Source organism: Ptychodera flava, chromosome 2, assembly GCF_041260155.1.
Source record: "Ptychodera flava strain L36383 chromosome 2, AS_Pfla_20210202, whole genome shotgun sequence".
In the NCBI taxonomy this organism is placed as follows: domain Eukaryota; kingdom Metazoa; phylum Hemichordata; class Enteropneusta; family Ptychoderidae; genus Ptychodera; species Ptychodera flava.
Genome location: NC_091929.1, coordinates 892,241 through 918,336, shown reverse-complemented (window position 1 = coordinate 918,336; position 26,096 = coordinate 892,241). Strand labels below are relative to the sequence as shown.

Genomic DNA, 26,096 nt, shown 5'->3' with positions numbered 1-26,096 from the left:
GTTTGGAAATTTCCTCATTTGTCTTTGACACTGCAATGCTTGTTTGAGGTGGAGCTGCATGTTGCCAACAGAATTTTTTTCAAAGCAATATTTCGCATCAAAGATGACAAGGAAACCCCCTCATACCATATATTTTCAAAAAGCAGAAACTCTAAAATTTAGTATGAGAGCAGTACTTTACTCAAAGATTAAAGTGGGTGTATGTTTGGGGTAAAAAACCTCAATTTTGGTATTAATGATAAAAATTAATTTAAGTCAAAAACTTGACACTATTTTTTGAAATTTGATATTTCACTTGAAAGAAGAGTATATGTAGAAAAAAACAACTATTTTATTTGGCATTATCTATCCTCATTCTAATAAAATGGTAGGGGTTTAAAGACTGACACTCTAAAAAATTGATTAAAATCATGATAAGCAAAATTAAAATGCCTCTTATTCAAAATGTAAGAACTTTATTGCCAACAAAATAGTCATTTTGTTATATAGCATTTAAAGAACATAATGTGAAAATTTCAGAAAATTTGACCCAGCCAGAGTGGAGTTAAATTCTTTGGAAATTTTGAAATTGGGAGGGAAAAGAAGCCAGGAAATCGGGTGATTTGCATACTTTTGCATAAATTAACACTTCTTTATCATGCAACTTGCGACTGCTTGACAAGCTACAAGGTGAACCCAACCAATATTTTAATCTTGAGTTAACAAATTAATTAAAATTAAGTAAATATTTGCAAACACGTGATTTTTGAGCAAAATATGCTGTGTTGGGTGCAGCGCCCCCTTAACTTGGTGGTAGTTTGGGACATACCATTATCATGTAGGTGTGGCATCATCATTAACATTGGAAGCTCCAAAGAATGCCCATTATTACATCTTACCTTAGTCTTTGATTGTGTAACCATAGACCAAAGACGGACCAAATATTGTCTACATTAATTTTATGCATTACAATATTATAAGGGACACCTTTTGTTTGGTATGGTTGATTTTATCACTAGTTATGATGTACTAGGTTGCATGGTATTTTGTAAGTATGTCTGATCAACAGTTGCAAATTGCCAACCATTTCATACTTCAATGGACGGTGCATAAAAATTTGTTCAAATGCACTTGAATATCACAAGCTAAGGTCCATAGAAGCTATTAAGTGGTTGGAATGTGTTGGAAAGGCTATTTTTGCACCAATTCTTTTCTCAGAGTTAATGTCAAGTTTCAAGTGTTAGAATCAAGATATTTAGTTCAAATTTTCAGGATAACTCCCTTAGTTAATATATTCTCCAAAGAATATAAAAATTGTATATTTGCAGCCATGATTTTGAAATATGACACCAGTAAATATTAAAATTTAATTTTTCATATATTTTTTACATATTTGAATTTAATAATAATTGGATAGTATTAATATTACCAAATTAGTTATAAATATGTTGACACTATTTATTGTAAGATTTGTACGGCAGGATTTGTAAATAAAATTTGTTTTTATGATTTTACATGGGTTTATATATCAAAAAATTATTAAAAATTCTTTCAAATTTCAAAATGTGATTTTTCAAAAAGTACTTCAAATACAGGAAAATTGTGCCGTACAAATCTTATCTGTTACCTTGTTAATAGGCTGTAAAAATTCCATGTCCATATCTCATTTCAAAGTTGGATTAAATTGGTATACAATTATGTAGGAAACTGTTATTCTGTCAAAAATGTTAAAAACAAGCCATATTTGCACCCCTCTTTTGAAGTCATAGAGCAGTTTTTTTGGTTAATCTCACTTTTGACACCTCTTTGACACTCAAAGAATCTAAAAATGCATTTACAATAGCAGTCACTCACTCTGAATGCCAGCACCGCCTTGTCAAACTTTCCTGAAAAACAGCAAATAATGACTTTCCCTTTTCAAACATTTTATTAAAAGCTAGGGGACCTCTACCATAGTTAATACACTAAGGACTCCCCAACTTCTTCTTATTTGGTCAGTTTTTCAGAAGTTTTAACAGGCTATAACTCTGCAATGCCTTTGTGCCCAAATGTCTAGTTTTTTTTATTCCACAGACAATGTTGACTACTTTTATATTTTAATAGTTTTGTTGAAATTTATAACTGACGCTCTAGCCTTTCCAACCACCTTAAAGGGCCTATGACATGCCCATTACAACCAAACATAAAATCACTCTTTGGGTCTTGAAGTTAGCTTACGTCACTGTCTTGCATTGCGTATTGCCCCCCTTGTCCAGATAAAATGCAAGTAAAAGTTACGGGTAGGCGTGTACCCCTAGCCCAACTCTGTCGACTTTTCGAAGTTGAGCCGACGACTTATGTTAATACAGGCAAACAGTCTTTCACACCTCCGCAATCTCATTTCCGTAAGGGTGTGAGGCAAGGGCTTCCCTTGCCCAGAACATACACCCAGCGCGCAACGCACGAAAGAACATTGTAAGCGTAGTTTTTAGTTTGCTGTAGTGACATGGTCTTTTTAGGAGATCACCAACGGTCACATGTCGTGCACGGCAGATTGCGTTGCCGATCGAGTAAATTAAAATGACTGAAATTAAAAATGACTTGTCATGCTATCTGATTAGGTGTACTATGCTTTCGTGCCAAATATGGGAAATGAACATAACAAGAAGGATAACAGTCGATGTCTCATTCTCATTAATCAGGAAACATTTGTGCAGCAGGAAGCTTCCCGTCTCTACACAATCATGAACGGTAAAGACGGCGATTCAAAATGGCGACCCGACAACGCAGCGACAAGCTTTCTTTGTTTTTCTTCATCAAAACATGTACAAAATAGGCCTAACACATCACGTTTTGCAAGATTCATTTGCTCTGAAAATGCCCGGGAACATGGGTCGACTGTACCAGTTGTCTCGTGCTCCAAGGAAATGATAGTTCTGTCAAAGGTTGATGTCCAACACAGCTACACTCAGAGCATGGATGTGACTCAGAGTGATAGTTTTCGGAAATTTAATTCGCCCAAAGCCGTTTCATAAATGACGAACTCTACGAATTCTTATTACCATACCTTTTGAAACTTTTTTGTGTTTATCCTCAAACTGTTAACATGACTGAAGTGGTATTTCGGGGGTCAAGTTTAATCGGACTGCTATCGCAGTAATAGGACGTCGTATTTGGAAAGCGATTAGGGGTTAAATGTTGATAATTTGAAACTTCAAAACCCCGATTTTCATTTTCGATGTGTTTAAAAAACTAAATGTAAATATAGCTGCAAAGCAGCAATCAACCGGGTTTCGAGACATCTCGCACAACAGGGCAATAGAGAAATACATATGAAAAAAGATGGGAGGCTATGGTAGTATTTGTGAAATCGAGGTCAAAAGTAGTCGAGGTGATGTGACATTTTGTTAAAGAATTCAATGTCATAGTTATCCCTTTATACCAAAAATCAGACCTCTAGCTCTATCACCTTAGCCTGGAATTATATATGTGCATAATTAATGAGGTCTTGTCATGTTCCATATTGACAATTGATATCTATCCCATAGTACTGCCTGTGTACCAAAATTCGGATCTCTAGCCCTATTGGTTAGCCTAGAATTAGATATGTGCATAATTAATGAGGTCTGGTCACGTGACATATTGACAATTGATTTCTATCCGATAGTAGTCCCTGTGTACCAAATTTCAGATCTCTAGCCCTATTGGTTAGCCTAGAATAAGATATGTGCATAATTAATGAGGTCTGGTCACGTGACATATGACAATAGATTTCTATCCCATAGTAGTCCCTGTGTACCAAAATTCGGATCTGTAGCCCTATTGGTTAGCCTAGAATTAGATATGTGCATAATTAATGAGGTCTGGTCACCTGACATATTTGCAATAGATTCTATCCCATAGTAGTCCCTGTGTACCAAAATTCGGATCTCTAGCCCTATTGGTTAGCCTAGAATTAGATATGCACATAATTAATGAGTCTGGTCATGTGACATATTGACAATTGATTTCTATCCCAAACTACTATCTGTGTACCAAAATTCGGATCTGTAGTCCTATTGGTTAGCCTAGAATTAGATATGTGCATAATTAATGAGGTCTGGTCACCTGACATATTTGCAATAGATTTCTATCCCATAGTAGTCCCTGTGTACCAAAATTCGGATCTCTAGCCCTATTGGTTAGCCTAGAATTAGATATGCACATAATTAATGAGTCTGGTCATGTGACATATTGACAATTGATTTCTATCCCAAACTACTATCTGTGTACCAAAATTCGGATCTCTAGCCCTATTGGTTAGCCTAGAATTAGATATGTGCATAATTAATGAGGTCTGGTCACCTGACATATTTGCAATAGATTTCTATCCCATAGTAGTCCCTGTGTACCAAAATTCGGATCTCTAGCCCTATTGGTAGCCTAGAATTAGATATGCACATAATTAATGAGTCTGGTCATGTGACATATTGACAATTGATTTCTATCCCAAACTACTATCTGTGTACCAAAATTCGGATCTCTAGTCCTATTGGTTAGCCTAGAATTAGATATGTGCATAATTAATGAGGTCTGGTCACGTGACATATTGACAATAGATTTCTATCCCATAGTAGTCCCTGTGTACCAAAATTCAGATCTCTAGCCCTATTGGTTAGCCTAGAATTAGATATGCGCATAATTAATGAGGTCTGGTCACCTGACATATTTGCAATAGATTTCTATCCCATAGTAGTCCCTGTGTACCAAAATTCGGATCTCTAGCCCTATTGGTTAGCCTAGAATTAGATATGTGCATAATTAATGAGGTCTGGTCACGTGACATATTTGCAATAGATTTCCATCCCATAGTAGTCCCTGTGTACCAAAATTCGGATCTCTAGCCCTATTGGTTAGCCTAGAATTAGATATGCGCATAATTAATGAGGTCTGGTCACGTGACATATTTGCAATAGATTTCTATCCCATAGTAGTCCCTGTGTACCAAAATTTGGATCTCTAGCCCTATTGGATAGCCTAGAATTAGATATGCACATAATTAATGAGGTCAAGGTCACGTGACCTGACCCAAAATATTTCGGTGAACATTAGCAGCCAATGATCGTCTATGTCGAAAAAGAACCAGACTCCTAGCTCTATTGGCTAGCCTGTAATGGGCATTTGTAAATCTATAGGGGAGGTCAAAGGTCACTGAAAAATGTGAAAAATAATACTTTAAAAATCTTCTTCTCAAAATCGGCAGGGCCTATGACCTTGAAATTTGGCATGAAGAAGCCTAGCCCTATGGTCTACAAAAATATCTAACAGAATTTTGATTGGTTTATTTTTATGCAAATTAAGCCAAGTTGAAAGTTTAATTTCAATATGGCTGCCAGGTCACGTGACCCATTGTTATGGTCATGTGATCAAAAAATTACTTGTGAGGAGTTTTACCTATGTGCCAAATTTGAAGTCTCTAGGTGCAACAGTGTTCGCGTGGCAGTTGCATTTAGAGGACGGAAGAAGAAGAAGAAGAAAAAGAATAATAATAATAATAATAATAATAATAATAAAAAACGGAACGATTACTAGAGGGTTTCGGACCCGTGGTCTCGAAACCCTAAATATTTCGTGATAATTATTTCCATTTAATAGACACATAGCCATATTTCGACGTGTTTGGTGCTTACCTACCGGACATATGGGCTGTCTCTGTGTTTTGCTTTTGGTACCTTTTATCGTGTATCGTATTGTCTGGCTATCTTCGCCAAATTTGTATAGCCCAAAATAGCTTCTACAAAACAAAATGTCCAAAACGGGACAGCAGTATTACTTCACTTAATATGAGGCCAGACAATGGTAAAACGCTACCATTACGGAGCGAAGTGAGTCCGACGAACAGCATGTGATTGGATGTCCGAAAACTGAGGTCGTCCGAAAACTGTCACACTGAGTGTACTGTACTGCAGCTACAACATGCAATGCATTGAATCAAAACACTCAGGCGCGGGATTGCTCCACTTTTTATAAAATAAATTCAACCATGAAAAGTTCAAACTGAGACTGATACTGTCTTATTTCATACAAAGAAATAAAATGTAGGCTCATCGTACTTTCAAATCTGTCCCGAGCATTCTATTGCTTTGTCCACTCACGCTTTGTTCTTCAGAGTCAGAATCTGACTCTGATTTGGAACCACTCGTCCCGGATGCATGGGGTTGCCTATGCGCCTTCAAGCTAATTCCCCTTGAAATCACTTTCTGAATTCTGGTCAACACTGTTCTCGCTGGAAGCAACTTGATAAGTCCCTGCAGCTGGACCGCCGGTGTGGCTTCCTTGCCAGTGTTTACTGGGCGTCTGTGAGCACTGTTTATATAGCTGACATTGTTTGTGGTCTAATTTATGCAAGGACCGCTAAATACACTTTCGTGACAATAGCATGGTACAAATGACGTCAATTGTACCTGTTGGTCAATATGCAAATACCGCTGCCTGGCTCGGGTGCGAAGAGGCCCCCTGATCACCAGGTATGAAAAAAGAGTCAAATTTCGCCCTTCGCGCACATCTTTCTGAACTGACACAATATGCAATCCATAGACAGGTCCCCTAGCTGAGTTTTTAAAGAGGAAGAAAATAAAATTTTGGAATCATGTCATAGGCCCTTTAAATATCGTGTATACTCTGGCTTGCCACATATAACCAAATGTGAGCAAAATGTAATTGACGCTATTTTTTTATTTGTAGTGGGGAAGACAACATATGGATTTGTAAATGTTGGAATTTGTCAAGAAGCCTGGGTCATACTGTTACAGACAATCTCAGTGAGATCATAAGACTAACGGAAACTAACTACCCACAGGTGAGTATACCAATATAGATGACACAAGACCTCTAATTAATTTCCCATAGGCCACCACAGTAGCGTTGAGCTCAATTTTCCTATCTTAAAATATTCAGCTGCTTGAATCCTCTTGATAGGTACCGGGGTATTACATGAATGTCATTGAGTAGATAAATTTTTCGTGTGGGCAAGTCCATAAATTTTTCGTGTGGGCAAGTCCATCAAAGTTATTGATAAAATATCACCCCCAGTGTATATTTGCAGAATTTCATGCTCATTGCTACAATTTTCATATTTTTAAAGCCTCATAACATTAAAACTGATAAGTCCATATATCACAGAATGCTACTGCCATATTTCACAGCAGTCTGCATTTTGACTCAAGCAGACAATGATTTTTGCCAAAAAATTTCCAATGCAAGCTCAAACCAAACAAGCATGAATACAGGTATCAAACTCAAAGGTCCACACTATTTTTCACTTGAACTACGGGTAGCAAACTTGGAAGTAAATTACTGGTCATGGGCCTGATGATGTGATTTGATAAGTACCAACTTAAATTGTATCTCTCTGTAGATATTGAATGTAATCAGTAACATTCCAGCTCTTAATTGTTAGCAGTTTTTAGCTACTATAGACTATAGTCTATAGAAGCTATTGGGATGGGTATCCGTCCGCGTCCGGCGTCAGTCTGTATGTATGTATGTATGTATGTATGTATGTATGTATGTATGTATGTATGTATGTATGTATGTATGTATGTATGTATGTCCGTTTGTGAGGCGTCCGTCCACTCAAATATCTTGAGAACCGCAGTCCTTACTGATTTGATATTTGTTGTGTAGATGAAAAATATGATTTTGAGAAACTATTTTTTTTAATTTTTTGATATTGTTGAAAATAGGCAAATTAATGCCAAAAAAGGTGTTTTTGGTAAAAAATCTTCTTCATAACCGCTGGGCAGACAGCTTTGTTATTTGGTATACAGGTCCCTAAGGATAACCCAACTTAGATTTGTTCAAATTGTGATGAAATATGCAAATGTGTATTTTTAAGGAATTTTTTTGTCATTTTTGGTCAAAATTTGACTTACATTGTATGTAATTCTTGTACTGTATAAACCCTATCAATTCACCCAGAAAAATAATTAATATGATTTTAAATAATTGAATTAATTAGGAAATCATCAAAGCCAAATAATTTTAGTGTGGAATTATCAGAAAGTTCAACTTTTTTTGACAGTTCATAGTGAAATGCTTACCATCTTGGAGGATTAAAACATGTAAAGGCAACTTTCCTGAATCCCAACTTTGATATATTCTGAACCACCATTTATGTTATCTAAAAGAAATTGCTCATAATAGTTTGTCATGATAGGGTGGTCAAATAAATAGAGATAGAGAAAGTTCTAATTTTCATTTATGGTTGACTTGGTAAGGATAAAATAAGATTACTTTTTGAGGAAAAAAATAGAGTGGTCAATTAAAAGAGTGGTCAAAGTGATAGGGTTTTTTATGGTAAAGCTGAGCTGTAAGATTCCTCGTGCTATTTATAGCAATTATGCAATCTGTGTAAACAGTGCAATGAAAGTGTAACATGATTCCTTATAATGCTTTTGATGACCTTGAACTTCTTAAGTTACAAACATTTGTCTCTTCAGTGTGCTTTCTCTGAGTACATACAGTCTCAACTTATTCAACAGAACTTACTTACAATGTTAATTTGAAAGTTAAAATGTGCTTGGTTAATAGGATGAAAATACTGATATTAAAAGATTATAACCAGCTCAAGATTCTTTATAACCTGACAGATATGCTGTTTTATTATGACGTAAATCTTGATTTAAGCAAGTCTTGTTTACTTTAATTAGAATGTAAATACTCTCGTTTATTTGCTATTATAGACTAATATAGTCTGATGAAATATGCAAATCTGTATTTTACGGAATTTTTTTCCATTTTGGTCAGGCCATCCTGAAATGAGCTATCAAAGATATCCACCTTCTTCATCAATACATGTGTCACAAAGGTTATTCTCTACATAACACAGCAGAGCTCTGTCAACTGTTGAGTCGCTTGTTTTTTCAAAACCGCTGGTCAGACAGCTTTAATATTTGGTTTACGTGTCCCTAGGATGACCTTAGTGAGATAATTTCATACAGTCAGGAAATACTTAATTTTGTATCCATGTCTATAGTAGCTTCAGGACTTTGGCCCTATGTTTAGATTCAGATTTTTAGATTTAGATCAGAGTGATAGTTTTCGGAAAGGGTAGTGAATTTCGCCCAACCAAACCCGTTTCATAAATGACGGCCACTATGAATTCTTATTACCATACCTTTTGTGTTTATCGTCAAAGTGTTAACACGACGGAAGTGGTATTTAGGGGGTCAAGTTGCAAAATTTTTTACCCCGGGTTGAGAGCGTAGTAATCGGACTGCTACCGCAGTAATCAGACGTCGTATTTGGAAAGTGAGTAGGGGCTAAATGTTGATAATTTGAAACTTCAAAACCCAAATTTTCATTTTCGATGTGTTTAAAAAACTGAATGTAAATATTTCGTGATAATTAGTTACGTTTATTAGACGACATAACCATATTCCAACATGTTTGGCGCTTACCTACCGGACATGGGCTGTCTCTGTGTGTTGCTTTCGGCACCTTTTATCGCATGGTCTGGCTTCGCCAAATTTGTATAGCCCGAAATAGCTTCTACTAAACAAACTATCCAAAACAGGACAGCAGTATCACTTCACTTAATATGAGGTCACACAACTTGTAAAACGCTATCATTACGGAGCGAAGTGAGTCTGACGAACAGCATGTGATTGAATGTCCGAAAACTGAGGTCGTCGGAAAACTACACACTGAGTGTACTGTACTGCAGCTACAACATGCCATGCATTGAATCGAAATACTCAGGCGTGGGTTTGCTCCACTTTTTGGACACCGTGGTGCTAAGCACCAAAGGTGTCCTTTGTCGCCACAATGTCTGTGTGTGTGTCCGTCTGTCCGTCCGTCTGTCCGTCTGTCCGTCCGTCCGTCCGTCCGTAGACAGATTTTGTTCCACTCATAACTTAAGAACCCTAAGTTCCAATGTCATGCAATTTGGTATTTGGTATTATCATGATGAGACTTAGATCTGATTAGATTTTGGTGGGTGTGGCTTATTAATTAATTGCTCATTATTTTATGATCTAGTGGTCAGAACCAGTAAGGCCTTTCACGATGCTGAAGTTAGACACGGTTTCGGATTCAGTTTCGGATTCGGTTTCGGATTCGAGAGACTGAAAGAAATTTTATATTTTCAGCCAATTGTTACACTGTGGAATACTGGATTTTCCTTACTTTCCCTGGACCTTTTTTCAGCTAAAATAATATCTAATCACACTAGACAAAGTGAAAATAAGATCACAATAAAACAATGCATATATTTCATGGCATAAATTGTGTGCATATATTCACAAGTAAAATGGTTAAAAAATATAAATTACAGAAAGCTTCAAAGGACTCTAATTTAAAATTTAAAGGAAGTGTCGAGCAAGGAAACACATATTTACAAAAACATACTTTAATCATTTTATATGTCACAATGTGTGTCACATGGTTTAATGTTAATATGTTGTATTAATTTGATGTTTTGATTGATGTTGTTTTACATAAATTGCATTTTGAATGTACCATACTAAACTCTCGGACTAAACTATCAGTTAATATGTTGCGTAATAAAGATAGCATTGAATGCATTTCTTTGAATTGTGCGTAGTACTGTTAGCTTGAATAGTCTGAACTGCATAATGCCCATAATTGAGATCGACAGCTCATAAGTTGTAACTTTTGACTGATTTTTCAGCAGTTTTGTCTTGTGTAGTCATGCATTACAGTTCCTAAATGTTTTGATTTTTTAAACTTTATAAATTATGATTATATATGAAACATTTATGTCATGAAATACATGCTACATTTATGTGATAAAATACATGCTATTTGTGCAGTAATTTCATCTAGTTAAAATATCTCCTTGTGTATCAGTAGTTATTATATTCTTCAAAAAAATAATACATAAGCTTGAAATATAATAATCGCAAACATACCATTCCATAATCCAATGACAGTAGGTCGGAATTCGGAAGACAATAGTTGTAAACATAGACACAAAACAGCACAGAACAGACAGTAAATAGACGGTACAAAAACAAAGTCACATTCATGAAAGAAAGATATATGGACCTCTGGCCAGAAGACCAAGAAGTGATGTCAGGTGTTTCGAAAATGGTAAGCGCATCCTGCCCCACATGTGGCACCCGCCATATATCAATCTATAAGTCAGATAGGTAGTGGTCACTAACTAAGGCCCAATGTCACCGATGCCATCAGTGATCATTTGATGAAGAGAGATATTGTATTTATCTACCAGCTTGCGATACCTGCCAAAAAACGTTTGAATGTAGAGACAAGTCTTGCTCTGGTGTAACCTTGATTTAACAGTTTGTAAGAGAGATGGCCATGTCTCTTTACAAAATCACCATATGAACTGCATGCTCTAGCATATCGAATAAGCTGGGAAATGTATACCCCATAAGCTGGTGAGAGTGGAATATTACTTATGAGGTGTGGAAAATTGATGATACTAAAGTTAAAATCATCTCTCTTGTCATATAGCCTAGTAGAAAGGTGACCATTAGAGTCAAATTCAAGTAAAATGTCCAGATATGAAGCAGAAAAGGCCATTTCTGTAGTTTCTTTAATCTCCAATTCTGGAGGATAAATCATATAAAACTATTCTCAGTTATTCGAATCCGAAACCGAATCCGAAACTGAGTCCAACTTCAGCATCGTTGGCCTTTCAACCTCGTGCATTGAAGCCCACAGTCCCTCCACAAATATACTTTCTGTGTGTCGCTACGAGATTCAGTTCCTGCTACGTCTATCTACAGTCACACCAGTGGAGCCAGTACGACATTCGGTAAGAGGTTTATTTTTGTATCCGTATTTAGAGCATGTGTTAACTTTGCGTGTACCGATAATAACTGTAAGTGAATGAGAGGTGAGATTGTGAGAAGCTGTGTGCAGAAAGAAACGGCCTCGAAGGTTATCCAAAGCACGTCACTAATAAGTCGTGTTAAAACTGATAAGTCGTGTTAAAACGTGTGGCAACATCTCACCACACATCGAGTATACAGTATGGGCCCTAATTATGGTCTAGTTTAAAAAGAGTATCTAAATTTACGAGCGATCGACTGTAATAGTGTTTTCAATATTCAGGGAGTTCATTTGAAACATGTTAGTCGCGTGATGACGACGCCATTGTTTTACAATTGGGGCTTGGGCGTGCATTAAAAACAACCGTTCCCCTGATTCTACCACACTTCGATTGAAATGATTCTTATAGTGGAAACTGAAAGTTCAACCCCGCTTTGCGAGAATTTTTGGTTGTTTTGGGGCATCGTAACTTTTGTGGAGTACGAGTCGGGGGCCCCTGTAAGGTTGTGCCGTCACGGACATAGCGGAGTAAGCGAAATGTGGTGTTTACATCATGGTTCAAACTAGGATATATTTTCATTTTAATATACCGAGTCTGAAAACAAATGACCCTCCTGGTTTCACTTTAGTAAATTACTATATCTTGTATTTTCACTGATATCGTGAAACTTGCCAAAATGTCTCGATAGAACTTGCAGACCACGCGTTAAACACAATGGCGTCTCTTATGCCCAATCAGATTGAGCGTTCATTCCGCATGCTTTCCAATACATTCGACATTACATAGTACAAGATATCGTAAGACGTAATCGTTGCTATGATTGGCGGAAGCGTTTTCATGCCCTTCGGCATGTCGATAGGGGCCATGAGGTAAATTTTCTCAGTAAACGCAATATCAAGAGAAATACGAGCGTGCGGAAGTGGGGCAAAGAATATGTAAAGACATTTAACACTTCTAAATAAACAACAATTATCAACGTTTATAACCCATGTGTTGCAAAATGTAACTGGCGCATTTTTCTTTCCGACCATTGTACAGCGGTGCACGGACAGTGGGCTATCGCCACCGGAAATATTCACAATATAGCAAGGCATTTCTGTGTTCAAGATATGACGGTCGATGAATTTCATTCGGTTGTAAAACGAATTTTAAAATTACCCCTCTGTGTCATAGTGTGGCGTTCAAATTATGGCTAAACATTTCAGTTTAAAATGTTGAAAAATGAAGTGTAGTCCACAGTTTGTTTCAACACATGCATATTTATTACTGGTATGTTATTTCATTTCAATAATTTAGCCCATCTTTAGTGTGTATTTTTTTATTTCTTTAGTCCATATTTGTTTAGCAGTGTTCTAAAATTTTTGAACAATTTGCAAATTATTCTGATGATATTTCAGATGCATACATTTGTGGTGATGATAACATAGTTGGTACTTTGTACAAAGATTGTGAATTTTGTGCAGTCCAGCTGCAATTGAAACATCAACTGATAATGGTGTATTAGTTTCCTATTGGATTTATCTGTCAGAATTGCACAAATCTGTGCTGAATTAGAATAATGACGCTGATCAAGAATCGCATCTGATTTCAGTTTTAAGTGGCTATTGGGAGAATGTTGTTCGCAGAGGAAATGCATAATGTGCATTGAATGTAAAATCAAAATATTTAATATGAAATTTAAATCATTTTAGTGAATCATAGCTAGACAACCTATCTCTGACATATTTTTCTTTCTTTTGCAGTACTGGTATTCACTGTGTCTTTACTGCAGCTGCTAATTAAAAAAAGAGCCAAAATAAATCAGAATACACACACTTAATACACAGACATTTGACAACAACATCCAACAGTGACATTGACAATACATACTAACAAGCAGAGCTTGTTAGTTCTAGAATATACAGAATATTATCTCACATAGTGAGTGTCTGAATATTATTCTGAATTGTATTCCAAAGCACATTCTGAAAGTACTCTTCTGAAATATCCAATAACAGTACCTTCTGAATACTTTCTAGAAATACTGAGCTTTTCATAGTGCACCTATGCACGTATTTTGAACTATCATTGATAGCGAAGGCAGTGACAATAAACATTTAATATTTATGTGCATTATATATTTAATTGAACTTGACATTTTAGAAGTACACTGACAAATATGAAAACAAAAAAGAAAAGTCAAAAAGCATCAAACCTTGCAAAGAAATTATACATGGAGAGCCGAAGGTCTTCCCCAAAAAGCCAATATGAGATTGTCTCAATCAGAGGTGATGGCAATTGTCTATATCGTGCTATAAGTTATGGGATCTACAATACTGAAGATTACCACATACAAATCAGACTTGGTGTTATTGATTATTTAACTACACATTGGGATGATTATGAAGATGTAATCAAAGTTGAATGTGCAAGGTTGCATATCCAAACGAAAGAGGAATATGCACACTATATGAGCAGACATGAACCAGGTTTAGCTACATATGCAGGTCATATTGAGTTGACTGCAGCTGCTATCGTGTATAATGTATGTATCCAAGTACATCTTGACCCTGCAAATAACCCCATAGACACTGTTGGCAATTTGTGTTAACACACAATTCCTTATTTAATGTGCAATGGTCAAACACTATCCATGAAATATCTACACATCTCCCTAATACACTGATGACCCACGGTGTCCACTCAAGTCTCACTTTGATTATTAAATAAATTCAACCGTGAAAAGTTCAAACTGCGACTGATACAAAGAAATGAAACGTAGCCTCATCGTACTTTCAAATCTGTCCCGAGCATTCTATTGCTTTGTCCAATTGCGCTTTGTTCTTCATAGTCAGAATCTGACTCTGATTTGGAACCACTCGTCCAGGATGCCTTGGGTTGCCTATGCGCCTTCAAACTAATTCCCCTCGTAATCACTTTCTGATATCTGGTCAACACTGTCCTCGCTGGAAGCAACTTGATAAGTCCCTGCAGCTGGACAGTCAGTGTGGCTTCCTTGCAGGTGTTTACTAGGCGTCTATGAGTACTGTTTATATAGCTGACTTTGATTGTGGTCTTGTTAATACATATATTTCTTGACAATGGCGTGGTACAAATGACGTCAATTGTACCTGTTGGTCAATATGCAAATACCGCTGCCTGGCTCGGGTGCGAAGAGGCCCCCTGATCACCAGGCATGAAAAAGGAGTCAAATTTCGCCCTTCGCGCACATCTTTCTGAACTGACACAATATGCAATCCATAGACAGGTCCCCTAGCTGAGTTTTTGAAGGGAAAAAATAAAAACTTTGGAAATCATGTCATAGGCCCTTTAAATACACCAGTTTGGTACATGTATGTCTCAAGCCCACATAGCAATTTTTGTATAAAAGGCAAATTTCTCAAATTTATATGCAATGATTCTCCGGAGGAATAAAAAGCATGCACGGTGTTCTACTGACTCAGCACACCCAAGAGATCACAAACAAACCCATGTGTACAAACGCGTATTGAAATACACTTATTACATGCCTTGTATATCGAACATTGTGCACTCCATAGGATTCAATGGTAACTCGTCGATGACATCACAGACAGCATAGTCATCACTTGACTGAAAGTGAACAGGAATTATTTTCAACTTTACAACTTTTGGATGTATAATTGTTGAAATATCATGTTTTGCACAGGAAATACAATTTTAGGAAAATTTCGCATAAAAAAATTGATAAACCGCATAACCCTTGTTTAAATATATCAATGCACCATTCAATGATGAAAATTGTTCCATTTTTGCTCACGCGTTTACACACGTGAGCATATGTCGCATAGATGTCTGTCTGTCTGTCTGTCTGTCTGTCTGTCTGTCTGTCTGTCTGTCTGTCTGTCTGTTGGTCCGATATCTCAAAAACGGCTTATCAGACCAGAATCAAATCTGGTACATAGATTCAGTTAGCAAATGGCGAGAACTGATTAGTTTTTGGTGGGTGTGGCTTGCATACTTTTTGCTCATTTGCATAATTAATGATTTTAGAAAAAACGGATATACATTAAAAACGACTACACACAATTTTGTGAGATTTGCTACAAATGTTGATCACACCAAGATATATGAGCAGTAGGAATCATTAAGGGGTGACATGAAAGAGAGTTGCTAATTTGCATATTTAATGAACTTTCCTAATTAGTGATATATGTCTGATTTGACTTGATCAAAATCGACCAAACTTGGTATGTATATTAAAGATACTATGATTTAACATTATTGAAAGTCATTAAGCGTTTTAACTGCAGCCAATTCCTAATTTACATATTTAATGAACTTTGCTAATTAGGGATATACATTTAAATTGACTGGACTTGATGAAACTTGCTACATGTATTGAAGCTACTATGATACAACATCTTTGAAAGTCATTAAACATTTTTACTTCAGCCAATTCCCAATTTGCATATTTAATAAACTTTCCAAATTAGGAATATATATCTGAATTAACATGATTGTAGTTGTTGAAACTTGCTATATACATCAAAGATACTGTGATATAATATTATTGAAAATCAAAAGACATTTTTACTTCAGCCAATTCCTAATTTGCATATTAAATGAATTTTCATAATTAGGGATATTTATCTGAATTGACTTGATCAAAATTGATGAAACTTGCTATGTAAATTATTCGCTCAAAGAGAGAATGACACTGACACAGGGTTTGGCGGGTAAGGCAAGAGCTGGAGGTAAGTTTAATGCTGGAACAACTGAATGCAAAGGCTCTTGCAAAGCCAACAAGTCACAATAAAGGTGATCATAAGGAAACAAATTACATTGCTAGTAACATACAAGTAAATTACAATGCAATAACAATGCTAGCTCAATGGGAGGGACGGTGGGTGGAAGAACGACACGCTGGGCACTGTCAACCCACTGGCGGCCAGGAGCGAAAGTGACGTGTAGGGGTCAGAGGTTACGCTCCTAATTATGCAACATTCCCATAAATGTTAAGTGTTGCCTAAATTATTCGCTCAAAGAGAGAAATGACACTGACACAGGGTTTGGCGGGTAAGGCAAGAGCCTGGAGGTAAGTTTAATGCTGGAACAACTGAATGCAAAGGCTCTTGCAAAGCCAAATACCGCCAAACCAACAAAACTGACTCAGTAAATACTATAGGTGCCAGATTCAGACCTGAGCTAAATGTTGACTCATACAGAAGGTGACGGAAAATCTTGTCTTAAATGGAATGCTAAGATAACGCAAATATGCGCTGGACCGCCAATCGCCCTGTAGCTTGATCAACTCACCAGGGACTCCGCATGAAAAGGCGAAGCTGGCACCACCTCTGCGTAAGCTGTGGCCAGTGTAAGCACTAGCAGAGAAGCCAGCTGCTAACAGCAACCGTTAGAAAGATGAGATGAATGAGGAATGAGTGAGAGGAAGGAGGGAGGAGCCCATGGGGATGACAAAGGCAGGGCTGATTGGCGGTGCAGGCACTAAGGAACACATGTGTCGATAAGCTTTGACAGGGCACAAAGGTGACCCTGGGACACTGGCAATCGGAATGGTTAACAAACGCTCATAAAACTGAATGGTCTTGGACCAAGTAACAACGATAATGAGGCCGTAATCACTTACAACAATCTTGCCTCTGCATAAGTGTTTGTTTGGGTCAAAGGTAAATCTTGACTTTGGGACCAGGTTAGATTTACGAAAAAAGGAAAAGAAACCAATTAAAATGGCTGCCCAAATAGTGGCATCCGTTGCCTTTGACAAATCAAGAAACTGTAAAATTTGCAATAAAATGGTGGGGGTGACAGGCAATTTCTGACGGGGAGAGCACAAAGTGCCTCGACTCAAGCCTTTGATAGTAAGTGAAACTACATAGCTATCACATGCCTCAGGAGGCATGCCATGAATTCTGTGTAAAAATCTAATTGCATAAGGTAATTGCGAAGTGTTCCAGTGGAAGTGACAGACCTTGCTAGGAATTGGAGAAAACGACAAATGGTTTGAACAGAGGCTGGCACTGAATAAACTTGAAAAACTTGCAAAACAAAAGAAAGCCTTTCACTTGTGAACTCAAGTTGCGACGTGAACCTTCAGATAAGGCGGCCTGTTGTGATGCTGATAGGTCTTTGTCTAACTGGGAGATAATTTTTTGGCGGACACCTGTAATGAAAGGATTACCAATCATTAACAAATTGAAAGTGGTCATCGTTTACTGCCGTGACCGTCATGTCAGCTATTGCTGGTTGGCACTCTTGATGATATTTTGAGCCCAAGTGCCATCTACTTAGACCGTCTGCCACTCTATTGCAAGAGCCGGCGAGGTGGACTGCCCTTATCTCAAAGCAACAGGTGGCAGAAATGAAATACAACTCTCTGAGACAGCACGCCATGAATCTATCTCTGGTTCGCCCTTTATATATCATGGTGACTGTGGCCTCATTGTCGCAATACACTTCAATTTTTCTGCCATCCCACTCATTTACCCACACCTTAGTGGCCACTGTAACAGCAAGCAATTCCAGGGCATTAATATGTAAATCGAGATTCAAGATGCTACTGGGGAATTCTGCATGGAAATAGTGAGCACTTGTGCAGCCGCCACAACCTGTTAGGCAGGCATCGGACGAGAAAATATCATCAGGGCGACTCCAATGTGCTGGGTTGATCATATCAGTGACCCCATTATATACCCTCATAAAACGGGCCCACCACAGCACATCTGCATGGAATTCACGGTTTAGGTATGCATGGCGTGAGGAACGTTTTAGTGATCTCAGTAAATCTAACATCCGGTTGAGAAGAGCACAACCAGGTTTGACACATTTTGCAGCAAATGACAGTTTACCAATGAGTGACTGAATTTCCTTTCTGGTTGCTCTCCTCTTGTTTCCCCATTGACCTAACTCTACTTCTATATCATGTAGGCGATCAGGTGTGACTTCTAGAGTCATGGTCAACGTATTTATCAGTATGCCTAAAAAAACCAGGCTGGTGGTAGGGGGAACTGCCTTTTGAACAGACTCGTTTACACCCAATTCGGATAGTAAATTACCGAGGGCAAGAAAGGCGTCATCCCTCTTTCTTGGGTTTCCGCGCCCCCAAAGTCGTCAATGTAATTAACACATTCATAACCACGCTGATTGTATATATAATTGATGGCATTGGTTGTGCGCTGACAGGCTAGGGCTGCTGTGCGTAAGCCGAAGGGGAGAGCCAGATCGAGAAAAAGAAGACCCCGCCAAGTGTATCCCAAGTACCTGTAGTCGTTGGGGTCAACGGGAATTTGTCGATAAGCCCTGCTCAAATCTCTCTTAAATAGGAGACAGCCCCTCCCCTTGTTCAAAATAATGTCAACCAAATTATCGATAGATGGATAGTGCAGCTCGACAGCCTCACCCAAATACTCCCCTTTTGGAATGCCATCGTTCACAGAGCAATTAGGAGGAAAACTAAGATCGCACACAACCCTCCTGTCAGGACTACCTCTTTTGTCAACTGTTTGTAATGGCGAGGTGACAAGCGGGATGGGTAAGGGATTCGACAGGAATGGCCCAAGTAATGCCCCGGCCCCGACTTCTTTGTTGATCCATTTATCAACATGAGATGGAAAATTCAGTGCTGAACTGTGATTTTTATTAGAACCGAGTGGAATTGTGTCTAACGTATAATTTATAGGCCAGCCATATTCTAGGAATTCACACACCTGTCTGTCGTAATAATGTTGAAGCTCTGTGCGCCAAATGGGGATTGTTAAATTTGACGGGACAGGGATTTTAGCTCCTATATAGTTGGGGCTACCTGAATCAGTAACCTTTTTGTGCATGTCCAAAATCGCCGTAAAATTAAGAGGTGATTCGGGGGCCAATACTCACAACCATCATTGTTAGCGAGGCTGTTACTCGTTATCAGCTCAATGTCGGTATTACGCTGTGCAAATATCATAGAATCATCCACGCTGCGATCACTTAGCACTGGTGGTACAGTAACGTGTCCTGTGGTGTCACATGGGCGCTCAAATGTGTCAAGATAAGTTTTCTCAAAATGGCTGTCACGTTGAGCTCTGTGACAAGAGTTTGGCTCAAGGGTATCAGAAGGTACGGGTACTTCAGTGCAATACGCCTGTGTATCGCAATCATCCTGTTCAGTGCCGCTATCGCACTGCGAAGACAGGTCATGAAAACATGTCGAAAGTGTGTCACAAAAATCCTGGCCAGGGCCACAATTGCCCTGCGGAAAAATATATAAATAAAGAATCAGTATCGCACCGTGTATGTGTGTTGCAGTCGTCCTGTTCAGTGCCACTGTCGCACTGCCAAGAGTCTAGGGTATCATGTGGCAGCCGTGTATCACGAGTGTACGTCTCAGTGTCGTTGTAACACTGCGCAGGGATTGTGCTGCCCGTCTGGGCGAGTGGGTTACACGCGTCCCACTCGGAGTGGATATCAGAGTATTGTTTAGGTACATCGACTGTGTCGCGAATATGCTGAATATCGGCGCATACCTCACCACAAGCATGAGGCGCAGTGTCAAAGACGCTCTGTGTTACACCCCTTCTGTCGGGATGCTGTTCGTGGTCACCTTAGTGATGTGAAAGAGTACATGATGCATTGTTGTGTCTACCCAAACCCGTAATTGTTTTACTGTGAAAATTACCATGCCCGGGGTCGGTAAGAGCAGAGCAGTGCGCTTCACATGCAGTATTGGGAATTGTGGGAAACTCTGAGCGATTGTTATGATAAACATAATCATAAGAGGGTGTTGAAACATTATTTACAGAATTGGAAAAACAAGAGTGATGATTATCAGTAGTAAAACCAAAGTTACATGACTCGTCGAGATTACATGGGTTTGTGGTATTACTTAGATTAACAGATACGTCCACCCGATGCCCAGAGTCATTGTGATAGAATCCGTCATTCTGATTTTTCTGATCAACAGTTAGTGGCTGACTCGGGCTACATGGTTTGGATTTAGGTACCTCGCTGGCTTTCTTTCCAGAGCCTGCTTCATTTTCGCTGTACGCCTTGTCTTTCCATGAACAATCTATTTTGGGATGTGCGGCTAGGCTACGTAGCTTGTCGCACGCCTCACAATAATGTTTGATGCTCTACTCGCCATCTTTGAGGTCGCATTTATTGTATTGGTACACCAATGCTGTCATTCTTCTTCTTGCTGGTGGGACCAGTGGACTTGCGGTCATGTTTGACTTCGCCAATTCTGGGCAAGTACTGATCTCTGAGATCAAAAAAGTCACTCTCCCATAACATTATGACGAACTCCTTAACGGTGAGCAATGCAGCATGGTATTACAGAATAGCATCCCACGGAAAGATATTCGCGTCTTTCATTAACGCATGAAGATGTGACAGACGAAACCGACGCTCTTCGGAGGTTAATTTACTTGATTGTAGAATAGCCAAATGTCCCTCCATGAATTTGGACATGGACAAGTTATCGTACTTCCGGGCGGAACCCGTGAATGTTCTGCTCCGGACATACATGTGAGGCCACAGTACCGCCTGACGCACGTGATCGCAGCGTGTGTGAAATCTCATTGACTTCAACTGAGGCCTACCTGTAGTCCCGGTGATGCAACTGCTGAGGTCCCCGCCGGACTTGTACCGAACGATGATGCCTGCTGAGACCATGGGCTACTGGCCTGAAATAGTTGCTGGATCTCCTGCTCGTCTACGGCCATTTTGCGCAAGTCTGTCATGGCATATGGGCCAGGGTCGGGGCGAGCAGCAGTTGCAGGATTGTGGTTAGGTGACTTCCGCTCGTTGCCGGCTGCAAGTTTGTCCTGCAATGAATTTTTTTCGGTGTTCAGCGCCCCTATATCTCGCCTCAAAGTCTCTATTTCTGCCTCTTCTTTTATCTTTTGTAAGGCTGATTCAAGTTTGGACTTCTCGTCGATGAGTTTTTCTTTCAGAGTGGTTTCCATTAGTCCGCGTCGAGTTGTTGGTTTGGCGCCAGGGTTGGGTGTCGCCATTTTCACTTTCCGGCCCCCGCGGAACGTTTGCGCGGGCTTTTGGTTTTGACTTGACTGGATCGGCAACAAATTCAGTGAAAGCTCGTTGATTTTTCACTCTCTTTGACTGGCGTCTAGTCGGAGGAGTAATACCTAAGTCCACGAGTTGTTGTTCAGCCGGATTCATGATTCATTGAAATAATGGAAGAACGACACGCTGGGCACTGTCAACCCACTGGCGGCCAGGAGTGAAAGTGACGTATAGGGTCAGAGGTTACGCTCCTAATTATGCAACATTCCCATAAATGTTAAGTGTTGCCTACATTTAAGACACTATAATACAATATTATTGAAAGTCATTAAGCATTTTCTCTTCGGCCAATTCCTAATTTGCATATTAAATCAACTTTCCTAATTAGAGATATATATCTGAATCAACTTGACCAAAGTTGACAAAACTTGCTACATATATTGCAGATACCATGATACAACATTAGTGAAAATCATTAAGCATTTTTACTCAAGCCAATTCCTAATTTGCATATTCAATGATCTTTTCTAATTACGGATATATACTGGGATTTACTTGATCAAAGTTAGCAAAACATGCTACGTACATTGATGATTATACCAGGTTAAAACAATATCAAAAGTCATTTCACATTTTCATGTCAGCTAATTTATAATTTGCATGTCTAATGAGCTTTCACAGCTCGGCATATATGGCTTGAAGGACTTGGCCAAAGGTAATTACACTTTCTATATAAAGTGGTGATACAATGACAGCAGTAAAAGAACTTTAATATTTTTATTTCAGCTAATTACATATTTGTATACTTCATGACCTAATCAGCGGTGATTATTGTTCATTACTTTGATCATAATACTTTCAATGAAGTTGCAAACATGTGGCAAAGGTTAAAATTTACACGTAAGTGCAATATATAATGAAACACGTGAGCATTTTCAGTTCATATCTGGTTCTATGTATGTCACAATTGATGAGTCACAATATTTCAAGTGGGATATAAATCTTGTCATTCGTTACAAATCTCCACAACCATGATTTTCCTAGACTGTACCTTTATTGATTACAGTAAGTTGATATGAAGATATTCATAAATTCCAGGAGATATTTATAATAGCTGTTATATTTTAGGTATGCACTGAATTTCCAGAGTGTTTAGATAGTTAAGGGTTAAAACATCGAGGAAAGCAGCAAGTGATGTTGTGAGGTTGATTTCAGCTAAATTATTTTGTGTGTACCATAAAGATGACTATAATTGCATATGTTCTTTGTATCAAGTCTGTTGACTTTTTATTATATTAATTTTCTATTTATCTTGTTACAGATTGCCTGCGAATACATCTCAGACCCTGTTCTGTTCTATAGAGATAATGTTGGACAAGTGAAAATGGATCTATGTTATACAGTGTTCCTGGCATCAGTGAAACCAGTCAAGTTATTTTTACACAGGAATTTTTCACTGAGGTTTGCATATAAGTAAGTGAAGACAGTCTACAGACCTTACCATTTCCTTACTACACAGGAACTTGGATAAGATTAAGAAGCTGATTAAAGTCATTTTCACTTGTAAAAAGATAGTTAGTTTGGAAGATTTTAAAACAAAAGAACCTAAAATGAGAATGGTGTGAACCACTTTGTACTGGAGTAATTAAGCAGCAACATCACCTTTGCTGAGTTTTGCCATCCATTGGACTCCAGGGAGCCGTCATTATTTACAGCCCAGGGTCTGAGGAATTTCATCGGAAACTATGAAATTTTGAGTAACCCCCTGCCAACCCTGATGAATTTGAGTAACCCCCCCCCTCTCTGACACAGAAATTTTGACTGACCCCCCCTCCCCCATTTAAAAAAGTTAAATATCAAGACATGTTATTGTAAAATTTACTAAAATACAGCAATAGTAAAGACCTTTCATATCCTGGTGTACCCGCTAGATTATCATCGGTTATCTCATGACGGTTGAAAAAGGTAAAACCAACAAAATGAAATTCAAAGTGACAACAAAATACAGATATAAAAGCTCACACTATAACCAGTATCCAACCATATAGTATTGTTTAATTTGGATGGGTATCATGACAGGGTTTTCACTAGGATATCTGACAGGGCAGAATTTGAAAGTACAGGGAAGAAAACACACAGGAGGCTGAGGGGGAAAGAGTCAAAGGAGGTTGTACCCTCTCTTGCATGGAAAAATTTGAGAAATTGATGTGTGCAATGGTGCAGTCTGGTGCAAGAAGAGAGGTGTTTTTCAATTTGAGACTTTAACCCTTTCACCACCATGGTTTGTCCCAAATCCATTGTTTTCTATGGTAAAGTTGGACGTGTATACAGGGAACAGGGGGTGAAAGGGTTAAGGTGGTTGGAAAGGCTATTTTTGCACCAATTCTTTTCTCAGAGTTAATGTCAAGTTTCAAGTGTTAGAATCAAGATATTTAGTTCAAATTTTCAGGATAACTCCCTTAGTTAATATTTTCTCCAAAGAATATAAAAATTGCATATTTGCAGCCATGATTTTGAAATATGACACCAGTAAATATTGAAATTTAATTTTTCATATTTTTTTTACATATTTGAATTTAATAATAATTGGATAGTATTAATATTACAAATTAGTTATAAATATGTTGATACTATTTAATGTAAGATTTGTACGGCAGGATTTGTAAATAAAATTTGTTTTTATGATTTTACATGGGTTTATATATCAAAAAATTATTAAAAATTCTTTCAATTTCAAAATGTGATTTTTCAAAAAGTACTTCAAATACAGGAAATTGTGCCGTACAAATCTTATCTGTAACCATGTTTATAGGCTGTAAAATTCCATGTCCATATCTCATTTCAAAGTTGGATTAAATTGGTATACAATTATGTAGGAAAACTGTTATTCTGTCAAAAATGTTGAAAACAAGCCATATTTGCACCTCTCTTTTGAAGTCATAGAGCAGTTTTTTTTTGTTAATCTCACTTTTGACACCTCTTTGACACTCAAAGAATCTAAAATGCATTTACAATAGCAGTCACTCACTCTGAATGCCAGCACCGCCTTGTCAAACTTTCCCTAAAAACAGCAAATAATGACTTTCCCTTTTCAAACATTTTATTAAAAGCTAGAGAACCTCTACCATAGTTAATACACTGAGGACTCCCCAACTTTTTCTTATTTGGTCAGTTTTTCAGAAGTTTTAACAGGCTATAACTCTGCAATGCCTTTGTGCCCAAATGTCTAGTTTTTTTTATTCCACAGAGAATGTTGACTACTTTCATATTTTAATAGTTTTGTTGAAATTTATAACTGACACTCTAGCCTTTCCAACCACCTTAAAGTAGAACTGTTAGAACAGCCCAAGGGGGAGAGGGCGAGAGGGGAATGTCCCCCTCTAGCATTGAAAATTTTGAGAAATTGATATGTGAAATGGTGCAATCTTAGAGGTGTTTCAATTTATTTTGCACCAAACAGTGAGTAACCCTCACCCCTTCTTTCTCTCCGCATTTTGAGCAACCCTCCCTTGTAGCTTTCAATTTTTTAAGTGACCCCCTCACATTCCTCCGACCTCCCCCAGCCGTAAATAACGACGGCTCCCCTAGCTCTGTCAATACATGTATGAGTATAACTCATTTGATACATCAAGGTCAAGTACAACAAATTCACGTTAAAATTAAAAGTAATGTCATTTTCATGAAATTTTGCAAATGTGTTATTTAATAATACAGTATCATTTCAAAAATGAAAAAAAAAGTAGGGGTCACCAAATCCATTTCCATGGAAATTGGATCTGAATAGAGCTCCCTAATAAATGGAAAAAAATGCCAATGTCAAAATACTGTTGATTTTAACATTATAAATAATTGCTTTTTCAGATATTTCACTGCTGAATACATTGTAAAAAACTGATATGATAACTGGATGTCAGTATGATAGGGAAGTAAAGATTTCATCGTTACCACCCCATTCTTTCTACAAATGTCAAATTCTAGAAAACTCATAAATTGAAAGATAACTGTGTGATTATTGTTTAGACTGGAATTGATGCCATGATCATATCAGCTGTTAATTCTTACCATGAATATCAAACTGACAGCATTTGTTCCATTGAAGCACAGCAATCTTTCAAGGCACATCGCCTTCTTAAGACACTTAAGAAATGCCCTTTCTGTCAGAACATGTAATTGGTACACATTATGCTGGATACAAGACGGCAAAGGACATAGCATCAGAGAAATGTGCAGTCTTTCCATTTTCATGTAATTGTACATAGGGGATTACAGATTTCTGAACTCTTTGGTTTCCTTTAGAAGTAACTGCACAGTTTAGGAATAACTGCACAATTTTTCTGCATCACTTCTATATTGG

At 37.9% G+C, this 26,096-nt stretch overlaps 1 protein-coding gene across 4 annotated transcripts in view; it reads left to right on the top strand.

The window, feature by feature from the left end:
• The window catches only part of LOC139151178 (tubulin--tyrosine ligase-like protein 12), an 86,285-nt gene that overhangs the window by 46,542 nt on the left and 13,647 nt on the right, over positions 1–26,096 (top strand). For all 4 annotated transcript variants that reach the window (XM_070723799.1, XM_070723775.1, XM_070723791.1 and 1 more), the window contains exons 8-9: positions 6,682–6,796; positions 23,064–23,215. In XM_070723799.1, coding sequence (XP_070579900.1) covers positions 6,682–6,796; positions 23,064–23,215 — 267 coding nt within the window. The remainder of the gene's footprint in view (positions 1–6,681; positions 6,797–23,063; positions 23,216–26,096) is intronic.